At 42.0% G+C, this 24,945-nt stretch overlaps 1 protein-coding gene across 1 annotated transcript in view; it reads right to left on the reverse strand.

The window, feature by feature from the left end:
• The window catches only part of foxo3b (forkhead box O3b), a 43,947-nt gene extending 19,758 nt beyond the window's left edge, over window positions 1-24,189 (reverse strand). Inside the window, exons 1-2 of the mRNA XM_088403019.1 lie at window positions 23,896-24,189; window positions 23,112-23,827 (exon numbers count right to left, since the gene is read on the reverse strand). Of these exons, the coding sequence (XP_088259145.1) occupies window positions 23,112-23,660 (549 nt within the window). The 5' untranslated portion in view covers window positions 23,661-23,827; window positions 23,896-24,189. The remainder of the gene's footprint in view (window positions 1-23,111; window positions 23,828-23,895) is intronic.
• Window positions 24,190-24,945: the final 756 nt, after the last annotated feature.

The raw sequence follows: 24,945 nt of genomic DNA on the forward strand, positions 1-24,945 counted from the left end.
TCTGTGTGTGTGTGTGTGTGTGTGTGTGAAATGCTAAAAAACTAGCAGATCTTGTGACTCTTTTTTGCCCCCTCAGAAACAGCAATAATAGGGTCATTCTGACCCAGGATTTGCTTAGTTATCAAGAACGTTGCAACAATTTTAAATAATTCAAAAAGCATGTTAACAAAAATGCATTCTCAAAAGTTGAAATATTTTTTTTTCATACACAAGCCAAGCAGAAATCTTTTGTTAAAGTCATTTACTTTAACTCTTAAATGGGTCAATTTGACGTACAAGTAGATTGATGGATTTACTCTGCGCTGAAATTGCGAACATTCGACAATATAAAAGGAGATGATTTATTTTCTAACCGCAAACTAGTTGAATATGCACGAGGCGCCTCTTTTGGGCCTCGCAGTTTGAAGCAAACTTGAGTGGCATGGCAACCGAAATGGAATTTCATTAAAAGCCTAAGCGGACTGTATATTGTTATCAGGTATTTATTTTAGGCCCTGGGTGGGGGGGGGGGCACTCAAGTAGCCCCTTTGCTATGGGGGCAGGGTGGTACATTAACGGGCATCCTGGGCCCCTGGCGTCACTCGGGTGTTCATCCGAGGACAGAAGAGGCCCACCTTAGCTCCTTGGCTCGTCTTTGTCTTGACGCTTTGGGGCGCTTGCGGCTTAGGGCTGTGTTTCGTACATGAACACAAACACGCACACTGGCTATTGTCTTCATTGGCTGTTATTTCCTCAGACGCATACACCATCTTGTAAGCACACCGCCCATTTGGTCTGGAGGTCTCACATCACCTAGACTTTAACCGTTCCTGTTCGGTTTGCTTGCAAGGGACATGAAAATTGTCCCTGGGTCAAAAGCATTTAGTCACCCAAAATGGTCAAACATGTATAATCCAATTTCAATTCAATTTGACTCACACAAATATCTTTTAAGAGTATTGTAGTTCAATTTGAATTCGTAATCTAATAGCAGCTTTAAGCCACCTCGCGTTGACCGATGTGCATCCATCACTTTTATACTGCATCAACATAATAAAACATGTTTTATTACCCCTTCACCTAGATTCACTTTGACATAATAAAAATTCAGAACCGGTACTATGCTGCTGCACGTATTTCAACAGGATCAAATATCTTATGCTGTTTTATTGCCACTATAGTCACAGATACAATATATCACCGTGGAGATTTTGTCTCACTGCGACTTTAAAACTGTATTCTTCACTCTTTTTCTTTGTTCTTTTTTTGGCCGCTAAGTCAACTAACCACACAAAAGTTGCATGGTGGCATCAGTTGGCAGCAGGCCAGAACTCCACTCTCTGGCTCTTGATTTTTTTTTTTTTTTGTATGCCCGTCCCATTTTCTGCGAGCACCAATCGCTCAATCCCATCCGCCGCCTTTCTGTTTTTGGCTTTTCACCTACTTTCTTTCTCAAAGGCGCTCGGGAGCTCTCCCATTCTCACACACATGCACGTACACTGCAAGGTGACACAGCGCTTGAAGGGTTCGGTGCCTCTGAAAGGAGAAATTTCTGGTAATCCTTTTTGGTGCTTGTGTGTCAAGTCATTGTAGGACAGAGCGGGAGAAAATGAAAATGGAGAGAAAGCACTTTCAGCAGGGTGGGCCTCTTGCTGATAGTGGACGCACCAGCACCCCAACTTCCTGTACTGTAGCTTCAACGAAGCGCGGCAAAATAGAGTAGCTACTAGCTTGTAGCAAATATTTCCATAAATAGTGACAAGGGGGTGTTTATTTATACAATACCATTTATTAAGGCTTTTATTAAGACTATTCCTCAGATATTTTGATGTAGAGCGAAAGCTATCTTTGCGGCTGTGGTACATTTTCACATTTCAATTTCTTCTGAGAAGCTGTTTAATGTGCTTAGATGCTACTGTTTTGGGTAGCAACAGGGATCAGCAGTTAACCTTTTAAGCGTGATCAATAGTCGGTTCTACAAAAAGTGCTATGCTAACTCCTTTGAGAGACTATATATCCTCCTGAGACCCAGCCTATACATTTGGGTCAACTGTTGCATCCATCTTGTCTCAGCAGGACAGCGAAGGTAATTTCATCCCACCCAATCATGAGAGACGTCATTGGAAAGGGCAGGATGTCCTCTACTATGCACACTTGGATATCGAAGTGTACCGTATCTTCAATGAGTCAAAAAAGTCTAGATCAAGAACAAATTTCTACTGCAGTAGACGCACAAAAAAGTCTCATCTAAGAGATGGTATATCCATGATTTTTTCTAAACGAGACGGCAAAGATAATTGCATCTTACCCAAACGTGTGAGGCATCATTGAAAAGGCCAGAAAATCCTCTAAGGCTCTGATAACAAGATTGAATCAGTTGTTTCGGTCGAAGGGAAACATTGAAAACAGGCAGGATTGAGGCTCTTGAGCACCTGACTTGACCATCCCTCCACTGATATGTGCTGCTGCTTTGGTTAGCAAAAGTAATAAATTTGTTTACTTCTACACTAACCTGCTTTGAAATCCTGGTATTTTATTAGATGGTAAAATATGACAGCCATAATTACAACCCCAGTTGTAATTTTTGAGCGTAATACAGTGCATAATCCATCTAGATCCTTCATCCACAGCTGCTATGCGATGGCACGTGCAGTCAGGAGTCAGTGGCCTCACATTGTCTCCTAAAAATAACAGAAATAAGGCCAAAAAAGGGAAGTGGCGGCATTATGTTAGGTAGGCCGACGCTTTGCTCTACTGTCGAGTCATGCAAAGCATTGTTGTGTTGCAAGTTCACAACGGCTCCTGTCTGGACGGTTATGTGTGTGTGTTTGCGCAAGCATTTTATATAAGTAATATGAAGGTTTGCAACTATTTTATTGAGTAAATGTAAACTAGGGATTCAGCTATTGCATATTTCAGCTATTGCATATTTGCAATCACACACACACAGACACACACAGACACACACACACATATATATATATACATATATATATATATATATATATATATATATATATATATATATATATATATATATATATATATATATATATATATATATATATATGTGCAATCCATAGTAGCTGCATCCCTATTTTACCTTTATTCACTAAAATAGTTGCATTATTATTTAGTAAACTAAAAATTAATTTAAACAGGGGCTTCTGACCACATTTCCACCATGTTTTACTGTTTAACAATTGTTCCTATTCATTTGTGTCCATTGCTGTGTCCGTTTTGTCCCAGCATGACAGCAAAGTCAATTGTAAACACATTAGACATTGGAAAAGCTGGGAAGTCCTCTATTGAGCACGCCGGGACTTTGTAGTGGACACAAGTGAATAGGGGGGTCTCTGGGAAGACATTTTTCTTTAAAAGAGGTGAATTTTTGTAAAAGAAAAAAAAATCACCAGGAAAATAAATACTCTCACTGTGTGATGGAGTGTGCGTGGGCGCGTGTAAGGTTTGTTGTTGTCTCTGCAATTTTTTTTCCCAGAATGCCCCGCAGTAGAAAGTCTGCTGTCCGTCTGGTGCTCTGTTCCTCACTAAGTGGGTCAGCGGCTGGCTCAGTCGGTGGGTCGAGTTGGGCTAAAGTCACTCAGTGTATGCGCGTGCGTGCGCTCACGGGTAGCTAGAGAAGAATCGCCATCGTAATGAGTTCAGAGCCGGGGCAGAGGGAAGGCAAAAAGAAAGGAAATATGCCAGACCAGCCTCCGTTTACTTTAGCGAGGGGGCGGGGTTACAGCATCTCTCCAAAAAGAAAAAAAAAAATTGTGGAGAAAGCGAGCAGGCCAGGGAGAATTGTGGAGAACATAAACTGCTGGGGGCATACTTTTAACGTGAAGGATGCACACAGACACGAGTGAAGATGGCCGGCCGAAGTAAAGTGTATTTACTTGCTCTGTCTGACGATTGTCTGGGTCGTTCTCCTATGGGCGACGCCTAAGGACTACCACTTAAAGAGAGGGGAGTGTGTGTGGCTGTGTGGGGAGGGGGGGCGTAAAATCCAGTGGAAGAATTAAGGATGGTGTGAATTATTCAGAGAAAAGCAACATTCATAGGGATATGAAGCCGCAAGAGGACACACGCTTGTGGGCGTGACGGCGTTTCGGCGTGCCACGCGTGTCCCTCTGAGCACAAAGTCACAATCCGGCAGATTAGATAAACCAACAAGCTGCTGCCGTCATTTGCGACGAGTCGCCTCTCACAAACTCCTCTCTAAGCACTCTCGCAAAAGGTGTGCTAAAAAACTATCCATCCATCCATTTTCTAGAGCTGCAGATCCTCACTAGGGTCGCTAGGCTTTGCTGGTGCCTATCCCAGCAAAGTAGGCGGGGTTCAGCAATCACCAATCACAATTTAGAGTGTCCAGTACACCTGCCGTGGCTGGAAAGAGCCCATGTACTGCAGGCTCCGGGAGAACATGCAAACTTCCACATTGGAAAGCTGGAGTGAGCTGGATTTGAACTCGGGACTCGGAACTGTGAGGCGGACATGCTAACCACTCTTCCACCGAGCCGCCCTGCATATAACTACTTATAATTTATTTTCTATGCATTGCCTTTGCAAACCAGTTAGCAATCATGATTAGCATTAGCATTTAAGGTCAACATTTAACGATTAGCGGGTTCACAGGTACATATTGGCATATGTACGTTACACTTGGTACTGTCATTAAAGTGACCCACAGACAATGCTTCAACGGTACTCCATAATCTTGAGAGGGGAGCTGAAGGTATTGGATATTCAAATAGGCTGCTGATACCAGTCACAGAAACTTAAAAAAAAAATCTGGGTCCCTCTGGATTGGTGTGACTGCGGCACTATGTATGGTATCAGTTTGAAAAAAGATATTGAATAAAAATGTATCACGTTTGCCTCAATTTACCAGCAACGATTCCGAATGAGTATCCTGGAATAGTAAACGCTCACCTGCGTTCTTATTGAGAAGACATGCTATCAAAAATGGGAACATTTTTGTTTCATCCGTTCCCTGCGTACAAGAGCTGAACATACCGTACTATTGCACCGCTGAGTGCAACAGGCCTCCCCCCATGTCAAATCTCCCCCCGTCGACTTGCCTCCCTCTTTTAACCTCCCCGCTTCATCCCCCGTCTCTCCGTTCTCGCCTCGAGTCTCTCTCGGCTTTCAAACTTGGAAGGCGGCCAATTAACACAAGAGCGCTGAGATGCTGGAGGGGGGAGGGGGGCGGTGGGGGCATCGCTACACACTGACCTACATACACTTCCACCCAGCTGATTGAATCCCGCACCGAGGCCCACGGCCAATCGCGAGCAGAGTCGGAGCGCCGAGCAGCCAATGGCGGCGGCGGCTGTCTGCGGAGCCGCGCCGCTGTCTCCGTACAGTTTTGGGTAATTATACGGAGGGCCGGCGAGGAGAAGGGGAAGACGAGACTGGCTGAGGGGAGTCGCGGCGAATGAGAACGAGACGGCGAGAGAGCAGCCGAGCCGGGCTCGGACGGACAAATATAGACACTTGTTCCTCCGGCCTCCTCGTCTTATGGTGTAACAAGTGGTGACAGATGAACCGTCGTCCCGAGAGACGGGATTGGTGGCCCGTATTTGACATTGCTCTTTTCTTAGGCCCAGCCCAAGCGGGCTTTACTGACTCCAGCGGTACATCGTACACTGGAGCGTTTATTTACTCAACTGCGGACTGACCGGGGACCTATTTGGGGAAAGCGCTACAGTGTGTAGCAGTATGCACATATACTGCATGCTATATACTCACATACGTATATTTACATACACCTATATAAGTATAGACTTACTTTTGAATACACTATATGTATATATATGTATATATATGTATATATATATATATATATATATATATATATATATATACATACATATATATATATATATATATATATATATATATATATATATATATATATATATATACATACACACACACACACACACACACACCGTATTTTCCGCACTATAAGGCGCACCGGATTATAAGGCGCACCCTCAATTAATGACATATATTCAAACTTTATCAATCACAATATAGTAATACTCAAAGTCATAACAATAATAACTTAAGTAATAACTCTAAACTCTCAATAACATAATAACTCAATGTCAATATGAGCAACCTTGTTCAAATGTAAACACCCAAAAGAAACAGATAAAGCTTACTTTATCACTTCATTCCCCATCCATATATAAGGCGCACCTGTTTATAAGGCGCACCATCAGCTTTTTAAAAAAAATAAGCCTTATAGTGCGGAAAATACGGTATATACTCTCATATATATATATATATATATATATATATATATATATATATATTGGTATACTTGGTACAATAGATGCTTGGTATTGAATGTCTGGACTCAAAAAACTTAAATATACGTGTTTGGGAGTAAATGAGTTTCGATTGGGGAAAATGTTCGGACACTTCAGGGCTATTACATACAATGTATGCTTGGAGTTACCGGCTGAGAGTCGTTTTGACACAGTTTAACGATAATGATGCACTCATACTGTACTCACTAAAGACACACATGCACTTGCACACAACTTGGCAGTCGGCGACACGGAAAGTTCAATCTGCAGCCAACTCATTCTTGGCACTGGGAATAAGCGCTTACATAACAACTAAATGTACACCGGCGTCCAAAACAAATGTGTTTACACAAATTGCATCTTATCCCACTCGGCCTTTACTCTACCCTGCTCTGTGTGGGTTTTGCTGCGGTGGCAAAAAAAAAGGAAAAAGAGGAAGTGCAAAACAATAAAAATGCCAAGAAAAGCAGCATGGAAGGAGCGAGGGGAAGCAGAGTGGGGGTGGTGCGAGCATGAGGCACACTAACCCATATTTACAGATGCAGTGCCCGCAACTGTGCGGAGGTTTGGGGAAATGATGGATTACGGTGAATAAAAGTGATCATGTGGCACAAAAAAGGCGAGATTTGCATCCAAGCCAAGAAAACATCAGTGTTCAACCTTCAGGCATTATTACTAGTATAATACATTCATTCATTTTTTCCCAGCTGAAACCAAGGGGCAAATTTAATAAATTTTCTCAAATACTCTAATAGCGCCAAACTACTAATCTACCCATCCTTCATATCTACTCTGTCCAATATTGTGTGACCTATACTGCATGTTAATGCGCATGCAAGGATTAAGTAGATCTAGCTGGCACACATGCACACGCTTACACAAATGTAAATAGGCCATACATTAATCAGACCGCTAAAAGCCTTTCAAGCACACAAGTGATGTCATTGCAAAGCGATAACCGAGGACCAGAGTGTCCTCAGGGGATCCGGTGCCCCACAAAGGTCTGTCTCACACATCTGTGTCACACACACACACGCACACACGCACACATAGAGCTTAGGCTATGGGAGGTGATGGAGCACCATGAATAATGAACACGTACTGACTAAAGTGCTCGTATGAAAATGGATTCCTGCACGATATTGACCCGTCCAACTGGCTTAAAAAAAAAAAAAAAAGGCAGCATCAATGCGTCACTATGCACTTTGACATGCAAACCGAAAGAGGTCAGATTCGGATTTCTGCAGGTGTTGCATGCTGGTTGAATCTACCAGTACGAGTCTTCAAATGTGGTCGAGAATAAAATGGTTTTGTTTAACCAGCGGAATCATTTGTGTCCACTGTTGTGTTCATTGTGTGTCAGCAGGACAGCGGTAATTTGCATTTCACCCGAATAGCCAGATGTCCTTGACTGAGGACACTGGGACTTAGTTAGAATTTTTTTTTAAACAATATATATATTTCCTCCCACTTTTCGGTGCAAAAATCCCCCTCCATTACACCCAAAATGTTGACTGCTGCATTTATGTTTGTCATGGAATTCTAAAATTAACTTGCGGTAGCATTTTTATAATAATGTTCCCCCTCTCAAAATTTTACTTTGTCACAGCCAATATGCAATATGTTGCAATGCATAGATTTTTTTAAGGAAATGAAACAAACAAAAGTCATAAACTAATTGGGACAAGCCAAGTAAAGGCTTAGAAAACACTCTTTAAATCAAGAACTACAGTCGTGTGTGTCAGAATGCTGAAAATCTCAGAAAAAAATGAAAGATAAGACAATGTCCACACGTTATGTGTGCTTCTTAGATTATTGTATGGTCAGCAGCAGTCAGCAGAACCTGTTTTTACACGCAATCACTTTCTTCCCGGTCCTTATCTAATTCTGCTTGAAGTTATTATTTTTTCCAAGAATACCTTTTGTTTTCTCAAAGTCAACAAAGAGCATGTCTAAACTTGGCAATTTGCAACCGGCTGGCTGATATCAAGTGTAACGGTAAGAAGCAAAGTTTGGAAATGACCTTTGCTCAGAGTTTAAATCACAAGTTTCCGAGGTCTGCGGTTTTTAGTGCTAGTCGTGTCTGCTAAAAACGACCTTTCATGCTAAGATGCAATCAATCCAGAAATGTAAGGCAAAACTCCCTTTAATTAGAGCCTCAAACAGTACAGTTTATCAATGTCATCTCAGTTCTCCAAAACATGCCAAGTGTACTTGTTGCAAGCTGTTTATGCATCACTCCAAACTGAAATTTACTATAAAACTGATTATTGAGGCAAACGGAAATTAAAAGTATCTATTTAAAAAAAAAGTAGGACCTAAATGCTAAATTATATTGGAAAACACCATGTAGAAACAAAAACTAGCATAGGCGTTCAAAACAATTACTACACATGGAACAACAACAGATGAAAACATGATAGCTTGAAAAGGGAACGATGAACCATATCCTCCTGAGATGTATCTTATTTGTTTGTGTCCATTTTTGTCTCCTTTATTCTCAGAGACAGCAAAGTCAATTGCATCCCACCCAGATAAACCATTGGAAAGGCCAGCTTGTCCACTACTGAGCTCACTAGGATTTATCAGGGTAACTCAGATGAGTCAAAAGATATTGACCAAAAACCAAATGTCCACTATAGTGGACACAATTTAATTGAACGGGTTTCATCTAAGAGACTGTATATCCTCCAGCCTATTCCTTTGTGTGAAGTATTGATTTAGTTTTAGCAAGACAGCAAAGAAAAATGAATGGAATGAAATGGAGTCAAAACCTATAGAAGAAAAACAAATGTCCAATGCAGTGGACACAAATGAAAGAAATGGATCTAAAAAGGATATAATGCAATTTCCGTTTTCTTTTTTAGTTTATTTATTGTATACTAGTTTAATGACATGTATTAATTTGCAATATTTGAATGTGGGTTTATATTTCCTCCTGGGACCCCAACTGTTCATTTGCGTCTTATGTTGTGTCCTTTTTTCTCAGCGAGACAGCAAAGTGAATGGCATTCCACAGAGACATATGATACATCATCGGAAAGGCCATAATGTCCTTTTTTGAGCGCACTAGGACCTACAAGTGTAACTCGAATGAGTCAGGATATAGACCAAAGACAAACGTCTACTACAGTGGACACAATTGAATAGGCTGGTTCTCAGAAGGACAGTCGGTAAATAGCGTTTGTGACCAATTGTAGAAGAGGAGGAAAGTGTGGTGGGGGTGAAAGTCAGAAAATGTATAACAACAGCTGAGGCAGAGGGCTTTCCCCTGCATCAGCCCTGCACCCCCCCCCCGTACACCCTCTGGACCCAGCGCTACACACACACAAATTCGCCTACGTATTCATAGCAGGCACAAAGCCTCCACTGTAGAAGGGCCCCTTCACACACAAAAGCCTTGAGCCACTGACATAAGAGATGTGTGTTTGAGACTATTCCTCTATGCATGCACACTGACTGACTGACTGACTGCCCCCCCTCCCCCTCCCCCATGTGTTGTGTTTGCGTACGTATTCCCCATTCTGTCCCCCACAAAGTTTTTTGCCATGCTGCAGATCCCGGGGGTCAACGTCTACGTTCCCGGGTTCCTCTCCGCAGCGGAGCTCCGAGTGATTGATGGGCAGCTGCTGAGGAGGGTCGCCGTGGGAACGCCGGGATGAGCTAGCCGCACGCAGAGAGGAATCACACATGCATGCACCTACAATGCCCTCAAACACACACATACACACACATTAATGATATGGCCTCCATTCTGTGTGTAAAATAGAGCTGTGTGGATGGTTGAATGTGCCTGGAGGCTTTGGAGGGATTTCATGCTCTCATAAGCAACACATAGTAACACACCACTGGCCATTCTCCCCATTCTGCCCTGGCTAGCCAGAAAAGACCAGTTGAGGGAGGAGGAGGAGGAAGATGCCGATTGGATCATGTAAAGTGCTCTCCAACTACTCGCAAAGCTTCTTAGTGAGCTCCCGCAGAATGCATATCCAGCAGTCTGACCACGTGGAGCCAGTAATTACGCTTAAGAGTCATTCATGCACACGTTACCTTAAAATGCCCTGCGCTTTTACCGCCCGCTTGAATCAAACTACGTTTTCGAGCACTCATTCCCAACCTTTTTGAAAGTGATGGAGCCCCTGTCAAATTGTCTGATTGATCTTTAGAACTTCATTTGTGGCGCGATCTCTTTTCAACTGCTTGGAAATTCAATTCGAATTCCTTAAACTGTCCACCTCTCAGATGTGATGCTTGGTTTTAATAAAACAGTTTGTGTTGAACCGTTCTGATATGGGGAAGACTGAATTTTTTTAGATAAAGATATTAAATAGCCCGCTCGACAGGACGTTTTAATGGACTTTGAGTATATATTGACTTATATTGATTTATCCAATGAGATGGACAAATCTATTTAAACAACTTGTTTATTTACTGTACAGTCCAAGAATAGCTAAAATTTGTATCTTATAGCCACCCATTGAAATGCATTTAGAAACATTCATACAAATTAATGAGTTCAAAATTCTCCCCAAAACTGTGATAAACTATCAGTAAAACATCCGACAATGTGAGCGTTTCTCCAATTAAACACACATTAAATTTTCGGGACCCGGAAGCGTACTTAAAATCCTTTAATTTTCAAAAAAAAAATCCCCCGGAATCCATTGCACCGTGTGTACGGATTTGGGCTTTTCTGCACAGGCCGCTACTGCTTGCCACACTTTGCTTCTTTTAATTGCTGTCAGAAAATGCTCTTTTCTTATTAATGAGTTTGTATCGGATTTCACAAAATACTTAAGTAGATCTAATGTTCTTCACTCAAATACGTCCACCCGTTGCGAGGAGCTGACCCGTAACCTCTTTTAAGGTCGACGCTGTAGCCGCATTTATGTTTTAAACCTCTGCAGCAAATGCAACACTCTCCCGTCAAATTCGCGGAGAAATTTTGCGGGCCACTGATCTTCTGCGACCTTTCTGTCGGGGTCTCCGGGACACCGCGCCTAGCGTGACCTTTCCCTTTCGTCAGGTAAGGCTCGCCCCGGATTCGGATTACACCCACCACACACTCTCAGACTCAAGTTGGTTAGCGAGAAATTTTGGCTGTGACGTCTTTTAGCAATCAAAGCAAGTGGTCCATTGGCAGTTAAAGTTCACGTCACGTATTGCGCTGTCAGCAAGGAAACCAATTAGATTGACCCATATTGACTCCCTTGTATACTGTATCTGCTCTCCCTTATCAATCCCCACGACCACCCCCTCACCCGCCCACACACACACACACACACACACACACTTCCATAAAAGCCAGGTGTGCAAACAAATCTTTGCCTCGACACCATAAACCATAACTGCTAACATGAGAGGGGAAATGAAATCGAAGCTCATCTCCTGTATTTCCAATAAAGTTGGATTACATTTTCTTTGGATGACAGGCGGTATAAATTAGTGCTTTCATGAGATTAAAAAGCAAACAAACAACAAAAACAGATATTATTTAAAAGTGATCATTAATTAATCTAGTTAATCTCTTTTTAATCTCATCCAAAATTTACTGTGAAAAAAAATCATTGTTTAGACAGCAAACCATGTTGTCTTTTTTTTTTGTTCAGGCATGTGCAAGGATTTTTTTTTCAGGTTTATGCTGTGCTTTTATTGGGGCATGGTTAAAGACTGTTTTTTTTTTCTTTTTTCTTTCCTCCATGATCTCGGAGAGATACTCCTTGGGCGCATCCTGATTGGCCTTGTTGTCTTCTACAACTTGTTATCGATGTCTTTCTATTTTTCTTGGGTGGCTCGACCCAATTAAGTCTATTTTGTTGGGCAGTGCAATGAAAATTGAGTGCATCTTGAATCTTGATTTGAGGCAAGTAAAAAAATCTTTGAAATACAAAAAAATTTGGCTTGGCTCAAAAAAGGTTAACTTATGAACATTAAAATAGGACATTATCCATGGTGCACACCATTAGTGTCTTTAATGCAAATTGTTGGATCAGGCTGGGTGCTTTGCATTTATGTGGGAGGCTAAACTTGAACTGTTTCTGTGGTATACAAGCTTCTTTCAAAGAATTCCTCATACTTTATGTTTAGCAAAGGGGCGTTTAAGTTAAATTTACCATTCACTGGACAGGCAACTCACATATTCACTTCCGTTTTCATTTCTGCCCCTGAACTTTCTAAATTGCGATTAGCGCTTGTTAGAGGCTAGCAACAAGCTCCGCCTTCTACCATTATGGGAGCTAATTACCCAACATCTAAAAGGAAACAAAAATCATCATTCCCCTATTTTAATGACGCGTGAAGGATGTGGAACATTTGAGTTGTAGCTTTTTATTATTTATTTATTTTTTTTACTCCACCCATGCACTTTGAACCATTCAAACACACTGTAAACATATCGGAAGCAAAAAAATCTACAATTTACGTAAAATTACATATAAAAATATATTTGAAAATCAATAATATAGCAGTCGCAAATAATAAACCGCTATGGAAAAATGATCATGTTTATTGTACTTCCTTAAATAGTGGCTGCCTTGCCATCTACTTGAATATAAAATATGCACCTCTACTCAAGTAGATGCTAATTTTTGGACCATGTAGTTAAAATATGCAAAGTCGGGGTGCATGTATAAATACAGACAGACATACACTCACAAACAAGCACAACTGGATTAGCTCAATCAAGCAGGCCACAAAAATGGTTAATCCTAATTTAATTCACAGCCGTCAATCTGGACTAGAAGCACAAATGAGAAGGAATGTGCAATGAGATTGAACACCCCCCCCCCCCCCCCCCCCCTTATCGTTTGCCATCAAGTCGACCCCCTCCCTTTCCTGACACAGAAATCTTGGCCGTAGTCGATTCATTGTTAATCAGGACGAGCCGCTCAGCCCCGTCTTTGCCGATTCAGTGATGCCACGTTGTCTTGGCCGAGTAATCGAAAGAGACGGACTCTGAAGAAAAACAAATTAAACTTTTAAAGCCAAACTGGCAGTTTGTGCCGATTTTAGACAATATTGTGGAGCTACTTTTACATTGGATCAATGGCATCACTGCAAAAAGACCAAAGATCGCTAAATTCATCTTGCCAAGTCAAATGTTCCCGTTTATTGGGCAGAATATTTAATTACATTCTTATTTATTTTTTAATCTTCCTTGTTGATGCATCAAATTATGCTCATGCGAGAAACTGCAGTGGCTCTACTGTCAATCCTTTCGCAAACAAATTTGCCTTTGGGATAGCGTCAAAGGGGCGTATAAGCCAATTATGAGTCAATAAAAGAACGGCCCAATATTTGGGTCAGTTTTCTGGAATGTTTGCTCAAAAAAACCAAAACATTTGCCGAAAGGTTGGGTCAAATGAACTTTTTTAACTCATCATTGAATTATTTTTTGGCCCAATTGTATTTAGAGCGTGAGGACGGTGTGTGGCTCTTATCAGTGCTAGTAAACTATAAGCACCCTCCCAATTTGCTTGACAAGCAATCAGACGCTATGATGAGCAACACCCAAACATTTTCCGAACCAGCGCAAATATTCTGTGTTGCATGTTCGCATGCACAGTGTGAAAAAAAGTCTTTCCGTCTCGTGTAAAGAGATTTCCAGACGTGTCTTTTATGGTGTAATTTCTGCGCTTCAACATGTTTCATTTGTTTTGTACAAGGACGTGCAAATGTTTAACATGAATTTCCAGTCGGGCAAGTATTTGGTGGACGTTTTTCCCATCTGTTGAAAAGTGTCTAAACTTAACGCAGGACGTCTTGCATAGGACAAGAAAATGGGCAAAGCTGATGGCTTTGGGTTCAAGAAATGTAAACAGATTTGAGATAGGTGGCCGCAGTGCAAACATGCTTTGGTTATCACATGGGATATCTCTGTTTTTGCAGAGGAAACCCGACGTAAAGTATAGTATGTAAACCTGGGGGCGTTTGCAGAGCTTGTTATAAACGGGCATGCAAATACAAAGTCCTTTTAAGGGCAATAAAGACAGCGTAGCACAATATCATGGATACAACAAAGTTCCACTGTGGGTTGCTTGGACAATTTTCTCTCCAAAAAGTGGTCCAAAAAGTTTGAGAACTTCTCCTATAAGCAAAAGATATGTGAACAATAATGGTGGAGCAACACATGTAGACAGATAACACTCACAACATACGTTCTTTTCTCTATAAAAAATATGACCAGCATCTTATTGACTGGAGTAATAATATTAAATGATATTTTCAAAGCAAAGTAGTTTTTTCGATGCTGTTTAAAACTTTGAAGCCTCAAATGTCACAACCATGATAAAACTGCATGAAACTCGGTATGGCAAGTTCACTACATTTAGAAGTTCCAAGTGATTAAGTTTTTGTAACACGTTATTTGGCTGTGTTAGACTTTTTTTTGCCACTTCAGCGATGCACTTTGCTTCAATTACCAGACCGAAACATTACGTTTACGCATCAACAGTGGAAAAGAGATCAGCGTAATCTGCCGCCAACCAAAGTGCTGAGCTGCTCGTTTGGAGCAGGAGAAGCCTGCTTTGACAGCAAGTTCCGTTAGAAACTCACCGACTCAACAGGCTCGAAATATATACCGCAAGATGCTTTGGCTTTAATTTGCACAAAAACAAGCAGTGAGTGCAATTAAGAGAGGTTGGGGGGTGCGCAACAGTTAATTTTGGGAGGGCTGCGACTAAAACAAGTTTCCACAAAACATGTTTATGTGTAGAAGCAGATGTTTGCAAATATTTTGCTTTATTTCCATTCCTTTATTATTGTAGCTTTTTCACTGCCAGTCCAGCTATTTTTTTTTTGCTTGTATTGCTGCCCTGTTAAAATGGATCTTTTGACGTCAATAGTCGTCAATGGCAGTGAATGAGCACAAAAAATAAAAAATAAAAACAAAACTTTGAGTATTTGGACAATTCTAGATCTCTAAATGATTTATTTATTATTTATTTGACGATTAATTGATTGTTAAACATCCATAAATACATTTGATAGTTTAGCCTTCTGATATAGTCAAACACACTTAAATTTATCAAAACACACATTCAAAACACTTTTAAACATATTAAAAACGACAGATTTATAGAAAATAACGCACACGTTGCGTTTCCATACATGTTTTTAAGAGGCGGAGCCTAGTGGGCTGGCCGGTGTTGTGGGTGAGTCTGGGTGTGAGCGTGAGCTGTGGTTGACAGCAGCATGAGCATGCCTATTGCGTTTCAATCTTTTCCTGTTTTACCGGCGGTCAATAAATGATTGAAAAGCATATCGGCAAAAGTCACTCAGAATAAGCGCTGTGGAAAACGGATAAAAACTCGTCAAATCTCTATCACCTTTCATTTGAACCCTAAACGAGTTTGAAGAGCCGCAGCAAGCTCAGCAGCTTGTTTCGTTTGCCTACATGGCATTTTATATCCAGACAAATGAGGACGCTAGCAGGAAAATAATGAGGGACGGAGGTTGGAGGGCGGGAACCAGAGACAGACGCTGCAAAAAATAACATGTGCCTTTAGCCAAGAACAGCTCTTAAAAATTAATACGGCATTCTGAATTCCTCCTGAGCGTATTGAATAATTGAGAGGCGCCTTTGAACAGAGAGCAGGTCGTGCGGGGTGGGCGAGGACAGAAACTACGGCGGAATCGGGAATTTTTTTTTTTTGCTTTCACCACGGCCGTTTGATTCTTATTAAAAGATGCGCGTGATCGTTACTTAACATTCTGCGGCTGAACTTTGGCCAGAAGATTCGATGAAATCTTGTGGGGAAAGTTCAGAGGGAATTTTTAAATTGAAAAGACCGGTTGATCGGCCTTTGTCGGTGCTAGTTCGTGGTTTAGCTGTCCTTTTGGGATTGAATGTTTGAAAAAAAGCAGTGCATTTCCTTTTATGGCATTAAAAGCATCTAATTCGACTTAGTAATGGAATGATGAACAAGTGGTCGACCACAATTGGAACTAGTGATCTTAAGTGTGTACTCCTGCTTCTCACCTATTTGCAATAAAAATAAATACTGTATTTTCCACACTATTAGGCGCACTGGATTATAAGGCGCACCCTCAATCAATGACATATTTTAAAACTTTTTTCATATACAAGGCGCACCGGATTATAAGGCGCACACTCAATTAATGACATATTTTAAAACTTTTTCAAGAATAATATAGTAATACTCAAAGTAATAACAATAATAACTCAAAGTAATAACAATAATAACTCAAATAATATCTCTAAACTCTCAAAAGCATAATAACTCAATGTTCAACTGTAAACACACAAAAGAAACAGGTAAAGCTTACTTTGAGTTCATTCCCCATCTACGAATCACAATCTCAATATTGAGCCATATATAAGGCGCACCTGATTATAAGGCTCACCATCAGATTTTTTTTTATAAAAATTAGGCTTTTAGGTGCGCCTTATAGTGTGGAAAATACGGAAAGTACCTGGGATTGAAATTCTGGACTCTTAAAATAAAATGTTAAATATGTCTTTCGAGTTCAATTGAGTTAAAGAGCAAATCAATTGGAACATAAATGGCATTTAGGTGACATATTGTCAATTGTGATGCAACTTTTCCAGCAGACAAGCCAGAAAGAAAAAAGATAATTTATTTTCTGGAGTTGTTGGATAAAATCCGTCTGGAGAAACCACTACCCAAAATTGATTAAATCAGACTAAATAGCTTTGCACCTGATAGAAAACCAACGGTTCCCAAAATGGTTCATTCGTATCAATGGAGTGCAGACACGTGGTGTCCCAACCGAAAAAAAAAAATGGCGGACCACAGCATTAATGTACTACACACACGAGTGTCGTGTTTCTTCCCTAAGTGACATTGCCAACTGGCCCGTGTTGCTTCGCATGACGTAATGAAATGTGTTCCTATTGATCGTTCGGCTTTGTTGACCAAACGGACGGAGGGCAGCGGCAATATCGATATTTTCTCCCACTCCTTGTACGTTTCTGCTTTGGCCTGTGATGTAAAAATAGTCATTGCCACAGGCTGCAAAACCTGGAGGTGAATCGGAAAAGAATCTCTTGGAAACATGAATGCATGATTCAGCTTCTGTGCCCATTGATTGGAAAAGGAACCAGAACAGAGCCTTGAGGTTGACTGCGCTGGGTGACACTATTCAGGGGTGCCTGAAGCTGGTGAGTTCCCATAACCCGGCGCCCCCCCCACGCTCCGCATCCCCACTCCCCTTTGGCCTCACACACTCACACAAACCAGTCCATTGGGAATCACAGCCAGAGGGCACTTGTATTACACCATTTTGGGAGAAAAGCTTGTTAATTTGCCTCAACTCGGCCCCTCCCTCCCTTATTCTTGTTTTTGCCTTCTTATGTGGGGTTCCTTCACTCGGGCACAACGCCCGCATGATTGTCTTCCAAGCAAGAACAAGGACAAGTAGAAGACTTCTTTACTGTACTTATGTGGGTTAAGCAGCGATCTCTACTTTATGTTACTCTTCTGCTGACATATTACTTTAAAAAAGAGATGACGTGCTGCAAAAAAAATGAATGATTAACCCTTGGTTGTATGGGGATTTTTTACTAGCCTGGCTTTATTATAAGCCAATTTAGGCTGACTTTGAAAGGGTCGTAACGTCGTCAAATAGAAACTTTATGGACAAAAATCGTAAAAATGCGAAAACAGCAAAAGTACGGTATTTTCAATTAAGAAATTGTATTTTCATATCATTTATGACATTGCAAAAGGAATATTTATTAAGTCATAATTAAAGCATTATGACTTTTGAAGACTTGCATTATGGGAGTCCAGGCTAAGCCAATCATCGAAATCTTTGAACGACTCCTGACTAAAGTCAGACTTTAACGTGAGAAATTTGAAGTCAGAATTCTGACTTTAAAGTAACTTCATAGAATTCTGACAATAAGGTCATAAATCCCCTTTTAAAGCGAGATTTCTCACTTTAAATGGTTAATTCTGAATTTTTCCTGGAAATTCTCACTTTAAAGTCAGGGTAACCATCTTAAAGTCAGGACTTTAAAATGATTATTATATAAATCTATAATATTATGTAATGATAATTCTGATGTTGAAGTGAGAATTCTGACTTTAAAATCCTTACGGATGTGAGAGAACTTTTCGTTTTCTTCTTCTTCACTGGCCCTAATCCTCCTCGGTACCTTTAGTTTCCCATCTTTTTCGCAATTTGACGCTCCGTGCGTAATCAGGAGCCTGTTTCAGCGCCGATGAGCCCGAACATGAGCAGGCAAGCTCTCCGCATACGTCTGTGCATGTCTGCCCATGCGGGGAAGTATGCAAAGGTTAAAAAGACGGCGAGGGGGCTCAGCTGTTATCGGTGGAGGAGGAGATTGACGTGTCGCCCCATAACGGATGCGGAACGACCGTTTGAGCTTCTTAAAGTGAAATTAGTGACTAGATGGGTGTGCGCGCACACACTGTGGTTTTGCCACAAGGTGGGGACCAAATCCCGATTTTTACTGTCTTTGTTTGGACCTCTTTGACTTGTGGGGACCATTTTGGTGGACTCCACAAGTTCAGACTTTGTTTGAGGGTCAAGACTTGCTTTTAGAGTATAGGTTTGAATTAGATTTTGGTTGATCTTAGGGAAAGTGATAGGATTAGGCCAGGGATGTCCAAACTGCGGCCCGGGGGCCATTTGCGGCTTGTCATTCGTTTTTCAGCGGCCCGCAGCATTAATAAAAAAAGATTCGACATAGCCAGCTAATTAAAACTAAATACGTACTGTAGAGCAGCGGCCTCCAAACTTTTTATCTACACGGACCGCTTGAGATTTTCCTTGCGTACCGGGGGGGCTCACAGCTCAAAATGCTGTGACATAACTTGGTCTTGGCCTGTGATGGGCGGCTGCTGAGAAGAGGCAGCCAGTTAAAGCGGGGTTAAGTAACACCAGAGCACAAAGTTCACTGCAGCCAGGAATACTTTCTCTCACACACACGCGCGCTTACACACAAATACACGCCGATGCGCCTAATCTTCCGATTTACGTCGCGCACACACAAGTGCGTTTACAAGTACTATTTTGAGGGTCAGTGCCACCTCCCCTAATGCCTGACGTTTCTCTGAGAACATATTTCAGAAGCTCCATGGCTCCTACACAAGTAACATCTGATCATGATCAACCTGCAATGGTTCCATGCCCATTCACCACATGATATTAACTTTAAGATCCCCGACAAGAATTTGTATTAGTTGAAGAAGTTGCACAAGGTGATCAGATATTTCCTTGACTTACTAATACTTGTCTTGACCTAGTTTTGCCGAGGTTAATGCTTCACCAACGAGAGATATGAAGTGACGTAAGAAGCAACCTGGGAGAGAAACCCAGCGGGATTACTAGGATTTGCTCAGCAAATCTCCTCAACAAAAGGTGCCCTGGTCCAGTTAACTGTACGGCATGGGGAGGGGGTGTCACCAGAAAATTAGTTCGTCTTTGCTCATTATGGTATGTGAGGACATCAGGTGACAAAAATGCCTATGTGTGTATTCTGTCCAAGCGAGAATGTGTTGACGTTTTGGTAGCGGACTAAAAAAAGACCACCAAGATTTATGGACAGATCAGGCGTAACACTAAACCCCTCGGACCCTCGCAGCCTGGTCCTCATGCCCGAAATTCCAGGGGTGATGACCCCTGGCATGGTAGCACTAAAACCAGCCTTGACATACGCACACAAACAAACGGTTTTTTTTTTTGTTTTTTTTTGCCGTATCACATAAAATTTGGGAAGCTTTTATTGGCGTCAAGTTTGTGAAACTTTGGTGGCCGATACTTGTGGTCATTCTACAACTGGGAATTAAAGCCATAAATGTCTGACAGATGGCCTTAATTTCTGTAAATACATGACTACAAATTAGAGTTGTCAGATTAAGAGATTAAAAGTGATCAATTAATTACAGACATAAATAAAGGCCATTTTTTGTTTATCCCATTTTTAATCCTAACATTTTGCTTTCGGTATGATTAGATCCATTTTCATGCACTGGGCTTCTTGTGCTTGAGTTGGTGGAGGTTGGACACAGACAGGCACGGGGAGAACATGCAAACTCCACAGAGGAAGGCAACAAGTGGAATCAAATCTGGAACCGCAGAATTGTGAGGCTGATGTGCTAAGCAATCTGCTAACGTGTTGCCCCACAATCACACAATGTATGGAAATTTTATGTATCAAAAGGTACCGGTGGTATCAGTTCTTAGTATTTATATCTGTGACTATTTAAGCATTGAGTACTCGTATCGGTCTGGGGGAATAAAATATCATGAAAAAATGAATGAATTAGAGGGTGTTTCCAAACTTTTGAGCAGCACACCGGGTTTTGTACTCCACCTCCGAAATTGAAAATCAACTCATTCACTGCCTTTGACGGCATTGGACGTAATGATGTAATTTTACAGGGTTGGCCGTGAATGAGTTAATTTGGAGGATCTTGCCACCCCATTGGCCCACCCCTCTGCACGCCCCTGCTTCACACACATCTTTGGCCTCCCCTCCCACCTTTCCTGATCCTTCTCTTTCAAACCTCGCTCTTCAAAAGCTTCACCTAAAGTCCCAACAGCACACTCGTTACGTAATCCGCGACCTTGCTCATACCTGACCTAAGACACAGACGCTTCCTCGCTAGGAGTTTACATAACAAATAGTTAACAGGGCGATGCATGCGGTTGCGGCATCTGTTCCGAAAGATGAAAGCAAAGGACTCTTCTTACTGGTTGAGTTCTTTTCCACCTGGGTGAGAGATCTCACCACCAGGCTTGTATTACCATCGGCCAGCAATGTTTACATTCTGTCCTTGCCATTATGAATGAATTAACTTGAATGCCGTTGGGAGGCACACAAACTAGGCTAGTGTGTTTCCAGATAAACCGGTTACAACGTCTCTCGCTGTCTGTCTCTCCGCGCCCGGGAGGGCGACTGTCATGCACATGGCTCGCAACGGGAGAAACAAAGGAGCTCTGCATTTACGTCACCAACGGACGTATCATTAGGCACACCTACGCTGTTTTATTTTGAGTGAGAGCTGCTCCTGTCATACCGTTTCGACAACACTTAAACCACATGATTGCATTTAGGAGTAAATTAATACGTCTCTTGATACATAAAAGGAGCTAATTGGGTGAAGGTACGGCAAATTGCTACCTCACTTCGACAGGCTCGCCTTTATGAATAGATGCTTATAGGACAAAAATGGGTCCAGTCTTTTTTTTTTTTTGGGGTGATAGTCCTCATTAAGGCAGACTATCCCAGTTGACTTTGGGCAAAGTCACTGGACTGTATGCCATAAAATCACATTATACACATGGAAATATGTAACTTACCACAGCTCTATGTTGTACGATAAAAAATGTAAATAAGTATCATTCATGCTTGATTCTGCCATTCGAAAGCATGTTTTTCATCAAATGAGCAACAAATGGACACCTCGGCCCTCCCACACTCACACACGCACTTGAGCTTAAATACAAATAAACATTTGTCTAGTGTTCATAATACGGTCAGTTCAGCTCATCGGTTCATTATAATCGAATAAAATCCTCTGCCACGTGCCACGGCGTGGTACGCCGGACTTGTGTTGTAGTGTACATTTTGCACTAATGTTCATTTTGTTTTTGTTTGTGTTAGGAGTTTTTTTAATGACTAGGAATGCTTGTATATCTACTGTATATTGAGTATTTTGTATATTATATTAGGTTCTATCTATACTCGAATAATGCATCTATCAAGCTACATTTAGAGTATTTGTGTATGTAGATATCACCATACATATTGTATATATACGGTATACATATGCATACATTCTACATATACTGTACATATACATGCTACATACCTGTATGTGTATATATGCATACCTGTACACACGCACATACATACCTGTATAGACATACTGTACATAAATACATACATATGTCTGTAGAAAAATATGTGTAAATATATATGTAGAATGAAAATGCATTTCATTTAATTTGACAGTTGAAAACAATAAACAGTCGATATTAAAAAATATACAGCTGGTTGTTTCACATTATTATTATGATTAATACTATTACTGACTTTACTGTTGTGCATGTTTGCAAGGAGCGGCAATAATGTCTCAGGGTCACTTTGACCCGGGATGTTAAAAATCACCCAAATGTGAACAAAATGTGTATAATCCAAATCCAATATTTGGTTTTACCCAGTGTTTTATTTTCATTTCTCAGGATCAGCAATAATGTCTATGGGTCAATTGGGTCAATTTGATCCGGGGTCATGTATGATTATCAAAACGTTTCCGAAATATTCAATATTTACTTTAGCGTTCAAATGGGTCATTTAGACCCACAGAATATCAGGAGGGTTAATGAGTCAATCGGCCACGTTTAGCACTCTATAATTAACCACTAGGATTTTTTTCCCGTGACTAATGTGGCAAACGTCCGTAAGTAAAGCATAGCTTTCAAACTCCAGTCCTCGAGAGACGGTATCCTGCATTTAATCGATGTTTCTCTCTCCAACATACCTGATTCAATGATTGGGATACATTTTCAAGCTCCCGCAGAGCTAGCTCATTAGCCAATTATTTTAATCGGGTACGTTGGAGAGAGAGAAACGTCGAAAACATGCAGGATACCGGCCCTCGAGGACTGGAGATTGCCACATGTGGTGTAAAGGGTGCAAAGACAAATGTAATCGAATGTATCGCTGATTGCGAAAGCCAATAAGGTGCACTGTTGACAAGGCACATGCTTTTTTGTTTTTGTTTTGATGGAGGAAGGAGGGGGGACCGGGCAGACGGAGTTGCGCGTGTGCGCGAGTGAGACTCTCCTTACCTTCCATCCTGCCGAGCTGTTGCTGTCTCCTTTGTCCTTAAAGTAGGGAATGGACCTGACCATCCAGTCGTAGATCTGAGACAGCGTCAGTCTCTTGTCCGGAGCGCTCTCGATGGCTTTGGTGATGAGGTCGGCGTAGGATAGGTTCCCCCAGGCGTTGCGGCGAGACGAAGCCTTCCTGGGGGTCTGCTGCACGGCCAAGCCACCCGAGGCGAGCGCCCCGGAGGAGGCGGGCGGAGAGTTCGCCGAGAGCGGCGAGCCGCCGCTCTCCTGGCCGGGCGAGGAGAGCGCTCCGTCGGCCAATGGGCTGCCGCCGCTCTGCTCGTCCGTCGCGGCACCGGAGACGCCGCCGATCACGATCGCGCGCTGGTGCTGGTTCCGGGCGCCCTCCTCGTCGTCGTCCTCCTCCTCCGGGATGATGTCGTGCGCGTCCGGCTTGGCGGCGCTCGAATCCGGACGGGGCAGCGGCCAGGTGCAGGAGCGCGGCCGCTGCTGGGGCTCGAAGTCCGGGTCGATGGCCACGGCGTCGGGGAGCGCGGCCTCGGCCATCGTGTCCTTGCTTACTTTTCGACTTTAGCAGCGACGAAACCGAGAGCTGTCAAAGTCGCGTCCCATCAATGCGCGCTCCCGTTCTTTGTTGCTATTCCACTGCAGGCTCGCGCGCGCGCTCCAAACTCGCAGTCTTTCTTTTTTTGTTGTTGTTCTTAATTAAACGCCTGTGGAGGAGACACAAATGAAATCGTGAAAATGCATTAAGTTCCAAAACGGACACGAATTGCATTACCTCGAGTGTCCGAAGAAAGCAAGACTTCAAAACGTCCTGAAAAGTCGCGCGCACGCCATCGCCTTCTCTTTCCTTCCAAGACTGCCACCTCACTCCGGCTTACTACTGTACTGTATCTCGACGTGTTCTCTAGAACACTCAAACACGCATACACACACGCACAAGCACACACACATGCATATTACTCAGCTACGAGCGTGCAAGGCGATCAAGGTCCAGCCCCCCTGGTGGATCCTGCTCCTGCACGGCTGCGCCTTTTAAAGAGACACTGCAGGAGCAGGACACGTCTGAACATGTCAACGGAGAGTGACAAACTCCAGTCAAAGTTTGCATCCAAATCAGGATTCAACCAAATATAATTACCAGGAAGTTATTTACTGCGGCATTAACAAGGGATACTTTCATGGAAGTGCTCATGTTATCTGAAGCACTACAAATTATTCTTTATTTTCCAACACATTTATATAATAAGAATGAATAAAAGTTCATTTTGGGGATAGAAACATAAAATGAAGCATTTCCATTCACTGCATCTATTTTGCAATGCTTGAATCTTTTCAGCAATGGATTGAACACAAAAGTTTAGCTGCTAAAGTAAAAGCTAATTAAACAGTACTCACAGTGCGATTCTTTATCATCTGCCAGGAACAGCTGATATTAGTGTCGTACTGATGAGCTGGAGGAGCGGCCACCTCTCATTGAACAGTTTATTTATCAGTCCGTCTTTTACTGCCTCCAGATGGCCATGGAAGAAAGACTAGAAAAAGCATCCTAAAAGCCATTTAAATAATGAAGGACGACAAAAACTGCTCAAGTAGTTTGGCGTAATCATTTTTGATAATGTTGTTGTGAAGTGTAAAGTATGTCTATTAGTTTTAGCGCTCCAATAAATAGCGTTCCATTTTACCCAAGTGTACCTTTAACTACCTGTCAATCATTTTGTCGGGGAGCCCTGAGACTCCGCCCCTTCCCTGCCCACCTCCCTTCCAGCTCAGTCCACCTGGCCCGAGGATGACGTCATCTCCTTGAATAGCTCGAGAGAGAGTGAAC

Source organism: Hippichthys cyanospilos, chromosome 20 (assembly GCF_059441005.1).
Source record: "Hippichthys cyanospilos isolate Australia breed blue-spotted pipefish chromosome 20, RoL_Hcya_1.0, whole genome shotgun sequence".
In the NCBI taxonomy this organism is placed as follows: Eukaryota; Metazoa; Chordata; class Actinopteri; order Syngnathiformes; family Syngnathidae; genus Hippichthys; species Hippichthys cyanospilos.